The sequence below is a fragment of the Saccoglossus kowalevskii genome, chromosome 2 (genome assembly GCF_978046115.1).
Source record: "Saccoglossus kowalevskii chromosome 2, keSacKowa6.1, whole genome shotgun sequence".
In the NCBI taxonomy this organism is placed as follows: domain Eukaryota; kingdom Metazoa; phylum Hemichordata; class Enteropneusta; family Harrimaniidae; genus Saccoglossus; species Saccoglossus kowalevskii.
In genome coordinates this window covers 3544093-3563331 of record NC_140642.1, presented here as the reverse complement: position 1 = coordinate 3563331, position 19239 = coordinate 3544093, and the positions used below count along the sequence as shown (strand labels likewise).

At 35.3% G+C, this 19239-nt stretch overlaps 1 protein-coding gene across 3 annotated transcripts in view; it reads left to right on the top strand.

The window, feature by feature from the left end:
- The window catches only part of LOC100366288 (pecanex-like protein 1), an 86958-nt gene that overhangs the window by 65314 nt on the left and 2405 nt on the right, over positions 1 to 19239 (top strand). For all 3 annotated transcript variants that reach the window (XM_085507900.1, XM_085507894.1, XM_085507890.1), the window contains exons 21-36: positions 226 to 361; positions 817 to 994; positions 1354 to 1462; positions 2200 to 2329; positions 2507 to 2565; positions 6619 to 6834; positions 9920 to 9979; positions 10426 to 10619; positions 11171 to 11404; positions 11580 to 11683; positions 16058 to 16205; positions 16828 to 16979; positions 17477 to 17555; positions 17765 to 18039; positions 18162 to 18265; positions 18579 to 18811. In XM_085507900.1, coding sequence (XP_085364026.1) covers positions 226 to 361; positions 817 to 994; positions 1354 to 1462; positions 2200 to 2329; positions 2507 to 2565; positions 6619 to 6834; positions 9920 to 9979; positions 10426 to 10619; positions 11171 to 11404; positions 11580 to 11683; positions 16058 to 16205; positions 16828 to 16979; positions 17477 to 17555; positions 17765 to 18039; positions 18162 to 18265; positions 18579 to 18811 — 2411 coding nt within the window. The remainder of the gene's footprint in view (positions 1 to 225; positions 362 to 816; positions 995 to 1353; positions 1463 to 2199; positions 2330 to 2506; positions 2566 to 6618; positions 6835 to 9919; positions 9980 to 10425; positions 10620 to 11170; positions 11405 to 11579; positions 11684 to 16057; positions 16206 to 16827; positions 16980 to 17476; positions 17556 to 17764; positions 18040 to 18161; positions 18266 to 18578; positions 18812 to 19239) is intronic.

Sequence of the window (19239 nt, the reverse complement as noted above, 5' to 3'; positions counted from 1 at the left end):
AGCCGATGACAAAGAAATTAATGAATAAAGATGGGTAGGTGGAGGAATGAATCAATGAATGAACAAACAGTTGGGTGGGTGGATGAATCATTGAGTCATTCAATTCAAGGGATTGGTGAATGAATAAATGAACAGAGATGGTCGGGTGGGTGGATGAAAGATGAATGAATAAATAAATGAAAGATAGATTCAGGAATGGATAAATCATTTTTCTTTTATTTCCAGATGCTGCCAAAGTAATGTGGTTTGAAAAAGTCCATGTATGGATTTGTTTTATTGAACGTAATATAATTCATCCACTTGTCTTCATGAGTGCCTTAACCACAAGTTCTCCAGAAATTTCAATTAAATTTGGATCATTGTAAGTAACAGGTGCTGCAGAATTAGTATATTTTTTGTCATGGTATTTAATTAAATTTTATTGCTCGGAAATTCAGCAATTGAAAAAATCTATAGTACAAATTAGATGAATTGTTATTATAGTAAATTTAATTTTAACCAAAAATTATTACCATACTTGCTCTATTAATAGCGCAAACGCTTATATGCAAACAATAGGGTGAGTCTATGGTAAAATTAAGTCGTATTTTATCCGTCCAGTATGCAATAATGTCTGCTTCTTTTGGATATGTGCTTCTAATAAAGCAAATACTTTTTTCCTTGGTTAATTTTTCTGGTTTCCTTAAGAGATGGCTGCCATCTACTTGTATTTGTAAGACTCCCAAGAAAAGTGTCAAATTTTGACCTCTCACTTTCTAAATCTAGCTACTGCAGAAGAGTATAATGACATTAGTTCTATTTGTTTATATCTTACAGTGCTGGTGCTATTATCGTTACTATATGCGGAATGAAGGCTCTGCGCATGTCCTTTTCAGATCCTGCCAGAGTTTATTGGATTCTTATTTTCACAGTTTTATTCTTCACGTTTGACTTTAGAATGAGCTCTGAGAGTTTCCTTATTGACTATTTCTTTATGTCTGTACTTCTTATAAAGGTAAGTTAATGCATCTAAGTAATCGTTGTTTTTTCACTAAATATTTTAACAAAATTACATGTCTTGAATATGCATCAGAAAAATAACATACATAGTACATCACCATGGCAAACACTACCATTTATTAGAGCCATGTTGCTGCATGTAGGTAAAATAATATTTTATTGAATACATGAGTTACATATCGGGGGATTTATGATATATATCCCACAATGCAACATAAAACAGGATTCCAATGTGCAGGATTACATTACTGTACAGTTATAACACTGCCTTCTGACGTCATTTTTAAATGCTTTCAGGAGGTGATGCCTTAACAGAAAAAAAAACTGTGTATAATAATTTTTTTTTCGTTGCAGTTTTATGAGTACGTTCTGAAAATGCAGTTTGTCATTACTTACATAGCACCATGGCAGATCACATGGGGATCAGCATTCCATGCATTTGCCCAACCATTTAGTGTACCACGTATCCTTTTATCTGACGAACTGTGACACTGATATGGCATTTATAGCCTGTTTCACATTTAGTGTGTCTAAGGCCTGCCCACATTTTTGGTTTCTTGAATAAACAAAGTTGTTGTTAAATAAGTTGTTGTTTCTCCTCGTCATTTTTCTTTATTTACGATGCAATTTTTTATGAAGAGATATTTAATTTGAAACATGGATGGTGCAAAGAGTGGGCACAAACAATCTGTTTAAATCTGACTTTGGTTAAAGTTTGTTTTGAACAGTTGAACGAAAACTCAACGACAATTCGTGGAACCTATCTGTACATTAGAGCGAGAATTTTTTTTACAGGCATGGGAAACAAGTTGCAAAACTTTAATTTTGTTTCCTTAACAGTCCAATTAACTCCTCTCATAGGTGTTGCTGTGAGTAAAATGAAAGTCAAAAACACAATTTACATATTTAATCAAAGATAGTGGCAATTACGTTACGACTCTAGTTGATACTATGGTTATTGAGTTATTCTGGCTGGCTTAAATATTTATGTTCCTGTTCACACACAAAATTTAGTCTAAAATTTGGGCCAGCCTTAGGCCTGTCTTATTGTGTAATGTGAAACCATCTAATGATTCATGGTACAATGGTATATTGCTTTACCTCTGTCAGTGATTCTGCATTATGCCATTGTGTGAATATTTCATGGCTACCACACTTATTTTGTTGTTGTACATGCATATTTCTTTAACTGTATACTAGATTCTGCAATGTTATTCATTCAGGCCGCAATATCAGCGTTATTTTCCACTCCACTAAATCCATTTCTTGGCAGTGCAATATTTTTCACGTCTTATGTAAGACCAATCAAATTTTGGGAAAGAGATTATAAGTAAGTATGAACATGTCTGTCGGAAATCTGTCAAATTTCACTTGTCAAATTTCACTTTTCTTCAATTTCTTCAAGTCTGTATAATGTAATGATGATATCTCAGATTTTCTATCAAAATTGAGTTCAACTTTTCATGACTACAATATAATAATTGTTTTCTGGTTGCCTTGATTTCAGTACAAAAAGAGTGGACCATTCCAATACTAGATTAGCATCTCAACTTGATCGGATGCCTGGTAAGATTTCTTATTCACTTCATTTTTAGTCCCCGTTCGGACGAAGTCCGAAAACGGGGACTTATGTTTTGACCTCCGTGTGTCCGTGCGTGCCTGTGTGCATGCTTGCGTCTGTGTGTGCGTCCGGACCTGTATCTTAGAAATGCCTGGACCAATCACAATCAAACTTCACACATACATCATACATGATATCATACATATGCACGTCCATTTGTTTCTTGATCTGATTCAAGATGTCCGAATGTCGGCCATTTTTGTACTAAAAATCATCAAAATCAAGCATTTCCCGGCTGTTTACAGATGGATTTTGTTCAAACCTTGTATATACGTTGGACTTTATAGGACCTTCATGAACATCATTTTGTTTTACGATCTGATTCAAGATGCCTGAATGGCGGCCATTTTTGTGCTAAAAAATCATAAAAATCAAGCGTTTCTCGGTTGTTTACAGATGGATTTTGTTAGAACTTGATATATACATTAGACATTATGCGACCTTGATGCAAATAATTTTGTTTTTCAGATAACATTCAAAATGGCCGACTGGCGGCCATTTTGTTTTAATGAATGGGCTTCTAGACCCATATTTCCAACTTGTTTTGACTGATTATGTTCAAGTTTTAAATATTCATTATACATCATGTCATAGATAGACAGATATATTGGTTTGACGATCCTATTCAAAATGGCCGAATGGTTGTCATTTTTGTGCTAAAAAATCATCAAATATCAAGCATTTCTGGCATTTATGGATGGATTTCGTTCAAACTTGGTACATACATTAGACATTACGGGTTCCTGATGCACATCATTTTATTTTTCAGATCAGACTAAAAATGGCTTTTTTATTTTAATGAATGGGTTCCCAGACCCATATGTCTGACTTGTTTTGACTGATTATGTTCAAATTTTCAGGGGTACCAATGAAAGTGTAGCTTTTTAATGAAAATCACAGCTTTGACACCGTGCAGCATAGCATGGTCAGGAAAAGCTTAGCTGCAGGGAATGAAATCCGCTAGCTTTGACATCGAGAACTCAAGCTTTGAACATATTTTGATGTTGAGGGTGTACACAACATGGCTGCCTCCAAAAGCAGCGTGAGCGACGGTAAGTATTTTACTCGTTTTCTCAACAAAATCACCAAGTTATGCTGTGTAATATGCCGCGATCAGTGAGGTTCAGGTTCAATTTCATTTCTAGAAAGTTTCAGCCACCATTTTACGAAACTTGCAGAGAAATCTCAACTCTAATTTTCGAAACGAACAGGCTAGCAGGACGTCCTATTCTTATACATGTACTTGGATTTTATGACAGTGTAAAGACGTGGTGGCTAGCGCATAAATGAAAGGAAGTGAAGCTAAATATTCATCTCATATGATGCTAACTTTTAAATCTTCGTGAGCTTTTACAAACTCTCGAAAACAGACATTGTCAACACTAGCCACCATGTATTTACACTGTCATAAAATCCAATTACATGTATAAGAATAGAATGTTCGCTTCGAAAATTGGAATTGAGATTTCTCTGCAAGTTTTGTAAAATGGTGGCTGAAACTTTCTAGAAATAAAATTGAACCTGAACTTCACTGATTGCGGCATATTACACAGCATAACTTGGTGATTTTGTTTAGAAAACGAGTAAAATACTTACCGTCGCTAACACTGCTTTTGGAGGCAGCCATGTTGTGTACGCCCTCAACATCAAAATATCTTCAAAGCTTGAGTTCTCGGTGTCAAAACTAGCGGATTTCATTCCTGCAGCTAAGCTTTTCCTGACCAAGCTATGCTGCACCGTGTCAAAGCTGTGATTTTCATTAAAAAGCTACACTTTCATTGGTACCCCTGATTTTTAATATTCATTATACATCATGTCACAGATATACGGATATATTGGTTTGACGATCCTTTTCAAAGTGGCCTACTGGTGGCTATTTTTGTGCTAAAAAACTTGTTTTATTTTTTAGATTTGATTCTGAATGGCTGACTAGTGGCCATTTTGTTTTAATGAATGGGCTTTTAGAGCCATATCTCTGACATGCTTTGACTGACTATGTTCAAATTTCATATATTCATTATACATATATTCATAATGGCTGATTTTGTTTTAATTAATGCTGTTCCAGAGCAATATCTCTCAATACTCATTTGATGATCAGATACAAATGTCAATCATTTAAATGTAAAACAATAATCATATTCCTGACATGTTTATATTCCAGCTATATTACTACATGTATAAACAAAACTTTATGTCTTAAATTTGATAACTAACGGGGACTGTGCCATGCATGGCTTGTTAGTCCCCGTTCGGACGCAGTCCGAAAACGGGCACTTATGTCTTGCCCTGTGTGCGTCCGTCCGTCCGTGCGTCCGTCCGTCCGTGATCACCTGTATCTCGAACATGCATGGACCGATTAAGTTCAAACTTCACTCATACATCACACATTATATGGGACATATGCACATGCATTTTTTTCATGATCCGATTAACGATAGCCGAATAGCGGCCATTTTAAGGCCGAAAATGCATCAAAATCGCACATTTTCACCATTCCGGACCCGGATCTCAGTTATGCATGGACGGATTTTGTTCAAATTTGGTACATACATTAAACATAATAGGACCTTGATGCACGTCATTTTTTTTTTTGGATCGGGTTCGAAATGGCCGACTTGCGGCCATTTTGTTTTAAAGAATTCAGTTCTGGATCCGTATCTGAGACATGCTTGGATTGATCGAGTTCAAACTTCACACACACAAGGTACATCATGTCACAAATATGTATGTGCATTTGTTTCATGATCTTATTAACGATAGCCAAATGGCGGCCGCTTTAAGGCCGAAAATGCATTGAAATCGCACATTTTCACCATTCCGGACCCGGATCTCAGTTATGCATGGACGGATTTCATTCAAATTTGGTACATACATTAAACATAATAGGACCTTGATGCACGTCATTTTTTCTTTCGGATCAAGTTCGAAATAGCCGACTGGCGGCCATTTTGTTTTAAAGAATTCAGTTCTGGATCCGTATCCGAGACATGTCTGGATTGATCAAGTTCAAACTTCACACACACAAGGTACATCATGTCACAAATATGTCTGTGCATTTGTTTCATGATCTCATTAACGATAGCCAAATGGGGGCCGCTTTAAGGCCGAAAATGCATTGAAATCGCACATTTTCACCATTCCGGACCCGTATCTCAGTTATGCATAGATGGATTTTGTTCAAATTTGGTACATACATTAAACATAATAGGACCTTGATGCACGTCTTTTTTTTTTTCGGATCAAGTTCGAAATGGCCGACTGGCGGCCATTTTGTTAAAGAATTCAGTTCTGGACCCGTATCCAAGACATGTCTGGATTGATCAAGTTCAAACTTCACACACACATGGTACATCATGTCACAAATAGATATGTGCATTTGTTTCATGATCTGCTTAACAATAGCGGAATGATGGCCATTTTAAGGCCGAAAATGCATCAAAATCACGTATTTTCACAATTCCAGAACCGGATCTCAGTCATGCATGGATGGATTTTGTTCAGATTTAGCACAATGTGTTGTACATATGCAGGTGCATTTCGGTCATGATCTGCTTTGAATGTATATGTCACTCAAATATGAACGGAACGGGGACGTGTCATTGACAATGACTTGTTCTTTTGACAATTCTTTCACATTTTTATACCATTCAGCACTTTAAATGAGTATTAAATTTTATTCCTAATTTTCAGCATTTGGCAATTTATTTAATGAAATGTCATTGTAACATTTTGGGAATTACTTTGTTATGATTTGTGTCAGTATACATGCGGTTGTGGTGTTATATGTCACCTGAGTGTATTGATATGTAGAAAGTAGTGCATTTGATGTAGATCAAAATGGAGGAATTACTAATAAGTCAATCATTAAAGGTGTCTTTGTTTCTTTGATATGTTTTGTCTTCACAGTTATAATCTCAGACATAATAAAATGAAAACTATGTTTGAATTTGATACGATAAACTTTCTGAACTATATTTTCTTTTTTTCATTTCTAGGCTCAGATGACAATAACTTGAATTCTATATTTTATGAACATTTAACAAGATCTTTACAACATAGTTTATATGGTGATTTACAGTTAGGTAGATGGGGTACCGTATCACAGGGTGATTGTTATATACTGGCATCTGATTACCTCAATGCTCTCGTACATATCATAGAACTTGCCAACGGTCTTGTCACCTTTCAGTTAAGAGGATTAGAATTTAGAGGTAAGTTTATGATGTGCATCATGAATTCCATTTCATATAGAGTTTTTTCCTATAGCCATTCATCAGTGGTTTGCACCAGTGATGCTAGCTATACTGACAATACGTTTTAAAACACAAGTGGCCAAACAGATGCTATCTATGTTTTGTAAATGTGCTGAATCAGTGTGTTCATTTTGTGTTGACATACACAAGATGGAAAAAGTATTGAGGATGTATATTAATAAAAATTTATAAAATACTGTCTTCTATGAACACCCACATGTAAAAGAAACTAAAACACTATAGTACAAATATGATGCAACAGCTTGGACAGATTTTTATACAATGCAACTGTGTCACCAAAAAAACTTTCTGTTCATATACAAATAATGTGGGACAGTATAAATACAAATTAGCATTGGTTTGAACAACATATTTAGTTTATATTTTACTGTTGTCATGAAAATACAGAATTAAGTGGATATAGTTGTTATATTGACATGTGCCTATATCTCTAAACACAAAGCAAAGCTGATTGCTATGGAGTGTATTTCATGTCAATATTGTTCCTAATTATTAGTAATTGCTTCTAATTTAGTATAATGATACACATCCATTGTTTGTGTGTCAAATTTAATTCAAGTATTTTAACTTGTTTGATGTGTAGATGCTCTGAGATGATGTGCAGTACTGATTAGTTTTGATCCTGTGCATGCTAATTACCGGTACCTAATTTTGCATATTAATTTGCCAATTCTAAGCATTTTCACTTTGACTCAAGAACCATTAAACAGATTTCAATAAAACTTGGTACATACATATGTAGATGCCTAAGGATAAGCCATATACATGTTCAGTTTAGAGTTAAATATTGTGCTTACTAATTACCTAATTTGCATAAATTAACCAATTTATAGGTGCTCCACAGATATCATGAGTACCACTGATCAAATTTTAATGAAACTAGGTACATAGAAGATTTTAAATAATCCACAGATCTGATTACCGTACTTAAGGTTGAAATCCATGCATATTAATTACTTGTGATTAGTTTCATATCTGTTTGTAATGTACTAAGTACTGTTGCAGATATGGACATGCTATAATTGTGTTGTCTGACAAGATACGTGTATATGACCAAAATATCAAGGCATCATATATGGTCATTATTTCATTAAATATTTATAATTGTTAAACCATAGCTACTTGGAACCACCCTCATCATTGCCTGCAGTTATATTTTTCAATACTGTATTTCCTTTATTATAAGCATATGTGCTTACTGTGAACAGAAATGACAAAGTCTATGGTCAAAATAAGACATATTTTAATGATTTTCAATTCAATAAACCCATTTTTTTACTCCCGTGTGCGAAGCACAAAAGGGAGTCTTTGCAGTTACCCTGTCTGTATGTCTGTATGTCTGTATGTATGTATGTATGTCACTTTTTTTGTTCCACCGTTATCTCAGGAACCACTAATCAAATTTTGGTGAAACTTGGTACATAGATACTCTGGGATAATGCGCAGAGTTGATTAGGTTTTGGTAAAAATCTATGAATATTAATTACCTAATTTGCATGATAATTAGCTGATTTTTAGCTGTTCCAAGACTGTTCCACTGATATCTGAAGAACCACTCATTGGATTTTGATGAAATTTGGCACATGAATGCTCTGAACTAGTGCGCAGATTTGATTAGTTTTGGGTAACTATCTATGAATATTAATTACCTAATTTGCATGATAATTAACTGATTTTAAGCTGTTCTATGACTGTTCCACTGATTTTTGAAGAACCACTCATTGGATTTCAATGAAACTTGGCACATGGATGCTCTGAACTAATGCGCAGATTTGATTAGTTTTGGGTAAAAATCTGTTAATATTATTAATTACCTAATTTACATAATGATTAATCAATTTTCGGCTTTTCCACTGATATCTCAAGTACTAATCATAACATTTCAATAAAACTTGGTACATAGGTGTCATATGACACTGCACATACCTGATAGTTTTTAGGGTAATATCAGTACATATTAATTACCTAATTTGCATAATTAATTAATTTTCAGCTTTTGATATTTCGAGTAGTAATGATCACGTTTCAATGAAACTTGGTACATAGTTACTTGAGGACTGTGCAGAGATCTAATTAGTTTTTGGGTAAATATTTGTGCATATTAATCACCTTATTAGCATAATTAGTTAATTTTCAGCTTTTCACCTGATATCTCAAGTACTAATCATCACATTTCAATGAGACTTGCGACATAGATATTCTAGGACTATGCAGAGACCTGATTAATTTTGGGATAAATAATTGTGCCTATTGATTACCTAATTTGCATAATTAGTTAATTTTTTGCTGTTCTATGATGTCTAAAAACCATTCATTGGATTTCAATGAAACTTTTAAAGAGTACCCATCACATTTCAATGAACGTAAGACTATGCACCATATTAGTTTTTGGTAAATATTTATGCTTCTTAATCATCTAATTAACATAATTAATACTGATATCTCAAGTATTGATCATCACATTTGAATAAAACTTGGTACATAAATGCTCTAGGACAATAGACAGTCTGATTAATTTTTGGGTTAAAATCTGTTCATATTAATTCTCTAATTAGCATAATAATTAATATTTTTTTGGTTCTTATCACATTTCAATGAAACTTGGTACATTGTGCAGACATTATTAGTTTTACACTTAAATCTGTTCATATTAGTTACCTTATTTGCATAATTAGTTTTCAGCTATTCCATCAATATCTCAAGTATAAGTAATTTTGAATTAATTTTTAATGTGTCTCCAAAACTCTCAGCACACGGGAGTTCTTTCTAAGCTTTCTTTGATTTTTCTTTGTGTTTTGCAGATTTGTTTTTAATATAATATTTGTACTTCATTTTTTTCTTAGCTTTCTATTATAATTACCCACCTGATGTTGTTGCTCTTCATTGAAATTGAATAATAATTAAAGTAAAAATAAATGTTAGATTCTGCATGTTAATTGATTTTATTTCATAGTTGAACATGTATCAAGTAACATGATTACCTTTGCATTGTACAAAATCTTCTTTCATTTCATATTTACAGGAACATATTGCCAGCAAAGAGAAGTAGAAGCCATAACTGAAGGTATAGAAGAAGATGATGGTGAGTAACCAAGGTGTTCTACAAATCTGATTTCTGCATGCTGCAATGTGATTGATTGTCATTCTATACAGAATCCAGTGATAGGATTAGACAGCCAGTGAGAGTCTCACACTGATTTGGTAGCACAAAGCTACAGTGAGAGAGATAATAAATCTCATTATTGCTGTCTGATATTGCATCAACTAGAGTTCATCATGATACATGAGAGTAAATCTTAACGTGATATTATGAGGTTATTTCTTGGTACACTATGTAACCAGTACAACTTAGTATCAACTTTGTTGTCTGACTTTTTGTAAATATTGCATAGTCTTTCATAATTTGGAATTTGTATTACCTAATTGAGTAGAAATACCGCAAAATTAACTCATGATGTAACTTACAGTGACAGATACAGTGACAAATACGTATACTAATATTCAATTTAAATATACTTATTTTCTTAGGTTGTTGTTGTTGTGAACCAGGTCATTTGCCTCACATGTTGTCATTCAATGCTGCATTTAATCAACGTTGGTTGGCATGGCAAGTGACGTCATCTAAGTATGTATTAGAAGGTTACAGTATCAGTGATAACAGTGCTGCTTCAATGTTACAAGTATTTGATCTCAGGAAAATATTGGTTACTTATTATGTCAAGGTAAGAGGAGTCGATTAATTCATGGCCATTTTGTTGGACAGAACAATTTAAAAATGACTTACTCATGGCCATCTTGTTGGACAGATCTAGTTAAAAATGGCTGACATGTGGACAGTTTGTTTCAAAAAACGTCATTCCAGGGCCAAATCCCTAACATAGCTGGGCCGAACACATTCAAACAACTGAAATACTAAATACATATTTTCACAATCCAATTTAAAATAGCTAACTGGTGGTCGTTCTACTGTTAAAAATGCAAACACTGGTTAAATAATCCTGGCCACTGCCCAGCTTAGTACAGCTCAATCTGGAAATACTAAAAATGAAACAGTTATGCAATTAATTATGGACCATGTGAAGAAACTAGGTGATTGTATTGACGTTCTTTGATGTCATAATATCCGCATGTCATAAAACACCACAGTTACACCTGTTCCAAACATTGAATATGCTTTTCTGTGGCATTTGCAGACTTATCTACCGACCAGAGACATATCGCTCACTTCATAACAGTTACACCAATAAAAACTAAACTAGTGAATTTTTTGCAGAGTATTATTTACTATGTGGTTCGTTCACCAAAACTGAATGATTGGCTGTCAACAGACGGCAATATACAAGAATCTTTAAAAGCGTGTGTGGATAAAAACTATGCGGATTGTGATCCAACATTTACACCAAATATAGATGAAGACTTTGATCATCGTAGTTCAGGAATATCACGTAATGCATTCTGTAATACATATGGAGAGTGGATTCAGTATTGTGCAAATAGAAGACAACAGGTATTGTAGTGTTGTCGTATAGTTTATTATGGTACGGTATAATGTTTGTCATAATCTGTGGTTACAGTGTTGTGGTATATCTTATTGTAGTGGTGAAATATAATACACTGTAGTGTATTTAGTATATAGTGTTACAGTAGTATATTAACAAAGTATACGTCTTTGTTTATTGCAGGACATTGAAGCCGAGAGAGACTCTGCATTAGTGACCCTGTGTTTTGCATTGTGCATTCTTGGTAGAAGAGCTTTAGGAACTGCCTCACATCATTTATCAGCCAGGTATGCTGTACCCTATTCGTAGTTATAATATTATACAGCATAGTCATTTTCTCTGCTAGTGTTGCCCATTCAGAGGTTGTATTATAGTTTATGCTAGTGTTACCCATTCAGAGGTTGTATTATAGTCTATGCTAGTGTTGCCCATTCAGAGGTTGTATTATAGTCTCTGCTAGTGTTACCCATTCAGAGGTTGTATTATAGTCTCTGCTAGTGTTGCCCACTCAGAGGTTGTATTATAGTCTCTGCTAGTGTTGCCCATTCTGAGGTTGTATTATAGTCTATGCTAGTGTTGCCAATTCAGAGGTTGTATTATAGTCTCTGCTAGTGTTGCCCACTCAGAGGTTGTATTATAGTCTCTGCTAGTGTTACCCATTCAGAGGTTGTATTATAGTCTCTGCTAGTGTTGCCCACTCAGAGGTTGTATTATAGTCTCTGCTAGTGTTGCCCATTCTGAGGTTGTATTATAGTCTATGCTAGTGTTGCCAATTCAGAGGTTGTATTATAGTCTCTGCTAGTGTTGCCCACTCAGAGGTTGTATTATAGTCTCTGCTAGTGTTGCCCATTCAGAGGTTGCATTATAGTCTATGCTAGTGTTACCCATTCAGAGGTTGTATTATAGTCTCTGCTAGTGCTACCCATTCAGAGGTTGTATTATAGTCTATGCTAGTGTTACCCATTCAGAGGTTGTATTATAGTCTCTGCTAGTGTTACCCATTCAGAGGTTGTATTATAGTCTCTGCTAGTGTTGCCCACTCAGAGGTTGTATTATAGTCTCTGCTAGTGCTACCCATTCAGAGGTTGTATTATAGTCTATGCTAGTGTTACCCATTCAGAGGTTGTATTATAGTCTCTGCTAGTGTTACCCATTCAGAGGTTGTATTATAGTCTATGCTAGTGTTACCCATTCAGAGGTTGTATTATAGTCTATGCTAGTGTTACCCATTCAGAGGTTGTATTATAGTCTCTGCTAGTGCTACCCATTCAGAGGTTGTATTATAGTCTATGCTAGTGTTACCCATTCAGAGGTTGTATTATAGTCTCTGCTAGTGTTACCCATTCAGAGGTTGTATTATAGTCTATGCTAGTGTTACCCATTCAGAGGTTGTATTATAGTCTATGCTAGTGTTACCCATTCAGAGGTTGTATTATAGTCTCTGCTAGTGCTACCCATTCAGAGGTTGTATTATAGTCTCTGCTAGTGTTGCCCACTCAGAGGTTGTATTATAGTCTCTGCTAGTGTTGCCCATTCTGAGGTTGTATTATAGTCTATGCTAGTGTTGCCAATTCAGAGGTTGTATTATAGTCTCTGCTAGTGTTGCCCACTCAGAGGTTGTATTATAGTCTCTGCTAGTGTTACCCATTCAGAGGTTGTATTATAGTCTCTGCTAGTGTTGCCCACTCAGAGGTTGTATTATAGTCTCTGCTAGTGTTGCCCATTCTGAGGTTGTATTATAGTCTATGCTAGTGTTGCCAATTCAGAGGTTGTATTATAGTCTCTGCTAGTGTTGCCCACTCAGAGGTTGTATTATAGTCTCTGCTAGTGTTGCCCATTCAGAGGTTGCATTATAGTCTATGCTAGTGTTACCCATTCAGAGGTTGTATTATAGTCTCTGCTAGTGCTACCCATTCAGAGGTTGTATTATAGTCTATGCTAGTGTTACCCATTCAGAGGTTGTATTATAGTCTCTGCTAGTGTTGCCCACTCAGAGGTTGTATTATAGTCTCTGCTAGTGTTGCCCATTCTGAGGTTGTATTATAGTCTATGCTAGTGTTGCCAATTCAGAGGTTGTATTATAGTCTCTGCTAGTGTTGCCCACTCAGAGGTTGTATTATAGTCTCTGCTAGTGTTGCCCATTCAGAGGTTGCATTATAGTCTATGCTAGTGTTACCCATTCAGAGGTTGTATTATAGTCTATGCTAGTGTTACCCATTCAGAGGTTGTATTATAGTCTCTGCTAGTGTTGCCCATTCAGAGGTTGTATTATAGTCTCTGCTAGTGTTGCCAATTCAGAGGTTGTATTATAGTCTCTGCTAGTGTTGCCCACTCAGAGGTTGTATTATAGTCTCTGCTAGTGTTACCCATTCAGAGGTTGTATTATAGTCTCTGCTAGTGTTGCCCATTCAGAGGTTGTATTATAGTCTATGCTAGTGTTACCCATTCAGAGGTTGTATTATAGTCTCTGCTAGTGTTACCCATTCAGAGGTTGTATTATAGTCTATGTTAATGTTACCCATTCAGAGGTTGTATTATAGTCTATGCTAGTGTTGCCCATTCAGAGGTTGTATTATAGTCTCTGCTAGTGTTACCCATTCAGAGGTTGTATTATAGTCTCTGCTAGTGTTACCCATTCAGAGGTTGTATTATAGTCTCTGCTAGTGTTACGCATTCAGAGGTTGTATTATAGTCTCTGCTAGTGTTACGCATTCAGAGGTTGTATTATAGTCTCTGCTAGTGTTGCCCATTCAGAGGTTGTATTATAGTCTCTGCTAGTGTTACCCATTCAGAGGTTGTATTATAGTCTATGTTAGTGTTACCCATTCAGAGGTTGTATTATAGTCTATGCTAGTGTTGCCCATTCAGAGGATGTATTATAGTCTCTGCTAGTGTTACCCATTCAGAGGTTGTATTATAGTCTATGTTAGTGTTACCCATTCAGAGGTTGTATTATAGTCTCTGCTAGTGTTACGCATTCAGAGGTTGTATTATAGTCTATGCTAGTGTTACCCATTCAGAGGTTGTATTATAGTCTCTGCTAGTGTTGCCCATTCAGAGGTTGTATTATAGTCTATGCTAGTGTTACCCATTCAGAGGTTGTATTATAGTCTCTGCTAGTGTTGCCCATTCAGAGGTTGTATTATAGTCTATGCTAGTGTTACCCATTCAGAGGTTGTATTATAGTCTCTGCTAGTGTTACCCATTCAGAGGTTGTATTATAGTCTCTGCTAGTGTTACCCATTCTGAGGTTGTATTATAGTCTATGCTAGTGTTACCCATTCAGAGGTTGTATTATAGTCTCTGCTAGTGTTACCCATTCAGAGGTTGTATTATAGTCTCTGCTAGTGTTACCCATTCAGAGGTTGTATTATAGTCTCTGCTAGTGTTGCCCATTCAGAGGTTGTATTATAGTCTCTGCTAGTGTTACCCATTCAGAGGTTGTATTATAGTCTATGTTAGTGTTACCCATTCAGAGGTTGTATTATAGTCTCTACTAGTGTTACCCATTCAGAGGTTGTATTATAGTTTATGCTAGTGTTACCCATTCAGAGGTTGTATTATAGTCTCTGCTAGTGTTACCCATTCAGAGGTTGTATTATAGTCTCTGCTAGTGTTACCCATTCAGAGGTTGTATTATAGTCTCTGCTAGTGTTACCCATTCAGAGGTTGTATTATAGTCTATGCTAGTGTTACCCATTCAGAGGTTGTATTATAGTCTCTGCTAGTGTTACCCATTCAGAGGTTGTATTATAGTCTCTGCTAGTGTTACCCATTCTGAGGTTGTATTATAGTCTATGCTAGTGTTACCCATTCAGAGGTTGTATTATAGTCTCTGCTAGTGTTACCCATTCAGAGGTTGTATTATAGTCTCTGCTAGTGTTACCCATTCAGAGGTTGTATTATAGTCTCTGCTAGAGTTGCCCATTCAGAGGTTGTATTATAGTCTCTGCTAGTGTTACCCATTCAGAGGTTGTATTATAGTCTATGTTAGTGTTACCCATTCAGAGGTTGTATTATAGTCTCTACTAGTGTTACCCATTCAGAGGTTGTATTATAGTTTATGCTAGTGTTACCCATTCAGAGGTTGTATTATAGTCTCTGCTAGTGTTACCCATTCAGAGGTTGTATTATAGTCTCTGCTAGTGTTACCCATTCAGAGGTTGTATTATAGTCTCTGCTAGTGTTACCCATTCAGAGGTTGTATTATAGTCTCTGCTAGTGTTACCCATTCAGAGGTTGTATTATAGTCTCTGCTAGTGTTACCCATTCTGAGGTTGTATTATAGTCTATGCTAGTGTTGCCCATTCAGAGGTTGTATTATAGTCTCTGCTAGTGTTACCCATTCAGATGTTGTATTATAGTCTCTGCTAGTGTTACCCATTCAGAGGTTGTATTATAGTCTCTGCTAGTGTTGCCCATTCAGAGGTTGTATTATAGTCTCTGCTAGTGTTACCCATTCAGAGGTTGTATTATAGTTTATGCTAGTGTTGCCCATTCAGAGGTTGTATTATAGTCTCTGCTAGTGTTGTCTATTCAGAAGTTGATTTCTGTAAATTGTGTTGACTAGTCTTGTATTCATTATTTGTTTTATGGAGAAGAGAAACAAAATTTAGAATCTATGTGCAGAATTTCTGAGAAAAATGCAATTTTTTTTCCAGTTTGGAATCGTTTTTATATGGATTACATGCATTATTTAAGGGAGATTTTCGTATCACATCTGTACGTGATGAATGGGTGTTTAATGATATGGAATTACTGAGAAGATGTGTAGCACCAGGAATAAGAATGGCGTTGAAACTCCACCAGGTAATCAATGTGACATATGCTATGATATGAACATAATAACTGTCTTGTCATATCTGTTTACCATAGTAACCGTTTTGTCATATCCGTCATATCCGTTTACCATAGTAACCGTTTTGTCATATCCGTTTACCATAGTAACCGTTTTGTCATATCCGTTTACCATAGTAACCGTTTTGTCATATCCGTTTACCATAGTAACCGTTTTGTCATATCTGTTTACCATAGTAACCGTTTTGTCATATCTGTTTACCATAGTAACAGTTTTGTCATATCCGTTTACCATAGTGATCGTTTTGTCATATCCGTTTACCATAGTGATCGTTTTGTCATATCCATTTACCATAGTGACCGTTTTGTCATATCCGTTTACCATAGTGACCGTTTTGTCATATCCGTTTACCATAGTAACCGTTTTGTCGTATTCGTTTACCATAGTAACCGTTTTGTCATATCTGTTTACCATAGTAACCGTTTTATCATATTCGTTTACCATAGTAATAGTTTACAAATTCATGTTTGTGAACAGCGCCATCAGTGATCAATTATTGAAATTATTATGTTTTATTGCAACTGATTATGACCTATGTAATCTCTGTTACACACTTTACATTCTCTGTATTAGGATCATTTCACATCACCAGATGAGTATGATGATCATAAAATTCTGTATGATTCCATAACATCACATGAAGAAAACATGGTCATCTCACATGAAGGTGATCCAGCATGGAGGAATGCTGTCTTATCAAATACACCATCATTACTGGCTCTCAGGTAACCATGCATCTATTATTCTCCTTCTGCCACATTACATTATCAAGAGTGGTACTGACAAATAATTTTCTTGTTTTGTATTTTGCATATGTTCTGAATTGAAGCATTTTATTGTAAATTTGATGCTAAACCCACACTGCTATTGACATTAATAAATGTCATATTATAATTGATTGAATTTAACTTTTTGAATGCCACTATTTTTGTTGCCACATTTTGAAAATTGTTATATATTATTTTGAACCATCTGAACATAATTTCTCATCAACTGCAGGCATTGAGGCTTATTTTGTGAAAATGTACAAAAGTTGATTTTGACATTGAAAGGGTTAACCATACATTTGCCATAGCAGATTTCCAACTAGTATTTATCATTGGCTTCAATCCCTGATCACAGTCTGTTTGTAAAAATAATTTTATCATCAGTTATTTGGAATTTAGACAGCTTCCTTCATTACATTTTCTTAACTTTGGTGGTTACATATTTTTATTTGTAGACATGTATTGGATGATGGCACTGATGAGTACAAGATTATCATGCTGAATAAAAGATACTTGAGTTTTAGATTAATCAAGGTAAGACTAAATTTAGTCATTTCATTAGCTCACTGACTCTATTGAGTGAAAAAGGTGTTACCGGTAATTCTTGATACATATCACAACCCACTTGTAGTTACACCATTTGATGATGATTTGAGTCTATATTAATTTAGTTTTCACTGGCAATATATATCTATAATAAGCTTTTTTTCCTAATTTTCTCAACTATGTGAATGTTCTAACAGGTAAACAGAGAATGTGTGCGAGGTTTGTGGGCAGGACAACAACAGGAACTGGTTTTCCTCAGGAATCGTAATCCAGAACGTGGTAGCATACAAAATGCAAAACAGGCACTGCGGAACATGATCAATTCATCATGCGATCAGCCAATTGGTTATCCAATATATGTATCACCGCTAACAACATCCTACTCAGAAACCAATCAACAGTTATGTGGTGTTTCCGGTGGCTCTATCAGCTTCAAAGGAATACAAGACTGTATTATCCGACACTGGTCAAGGTATGAATCGCTTTCTCATTTAGGAATTTTCTGCTTTCTGTTGATAAGACAATTTAGCTGGAAATGAAGAATAGTTTAATATATTATGTGTGTTGGTAATAAGAGTTGTGTTTACACATTAGGTTACTAGAACGTTGTGGTGCCGGTTGCAGTAGTGGTGGTATTTCACAAGACACTGGTGGGGATACTATACCACAGAACGTTTCTTCCACTGTCGCTATTACAGGTCAGTATGAAGTGTCTTCATCCACTGTTTGTCTGCAATGTGCTTTTTATGCAATTTTCTATGCTGGTGTTTATTACCTACTTTTGTTTACTTTTCACAAAATTTATCATAGTTTATTCATTTTTGTTGATCAAGACTCAAGGTAATGGGAGAGTATATTTATTTAATCCAAAAGAAAGAAAAATGTTCACCAAAAATGTACCTTTTTGTAGTTATATTATTTTCTCATTTCAGTGAACAAATTTTGATTAACAAACAATTTTAAGGTTTGCAATAATTCTTAAATTGATGTGTCAATATCATCATTTCGCAGACCTCCATCATGGATTCCCATCACATTCTTCTAGCATTAAAACATCAGACGATACAATTCGTATTCCAACTCAAGAAATTCAAATGCAACAACTTGGTCAGTTAACTGGTAGCATGAGCTCAGCAACAGGTTCCATGTTATTGACTGGCAATAAACGTAACAGTGCAGCATTGTTGTATATAGCTGGACTTTATCCAAGTCAAACCAGTGAACCCATTCTCCAAAGAGTCAAGGTATTTGTCTGCATGTTAATTAATAACCATATTTACTCTCTCCAATATACTATATAATATACCGGTTATTAGTTCTTGTTTGTACATCCTATCATACATATGCACAAACATTCATTTTATAATCTGGTTTAAGATGGCCAAATGGCAGCTATTTTGATGTTGAAAAAATCATACTTTTTTCTTCATTCCATAACTGGATCTCAGTCATGTATGGATGGGTTTTGTTAGTCCCCGTTCAGACGCAGTCCGAAAACGGGGACTTATGTTTTGACCTCCGTGTGTCTGTGCGTGCGTCTGTGCGTCTGTGCGTCTGTGCGTGCGTCCGGACCTGTATATTAGAAATGCCTGGACCAATCACAATCAAACTTCACACATACATCACACATGATATTATACATATGCACGTCAATTTGTTTCACGATCTGATT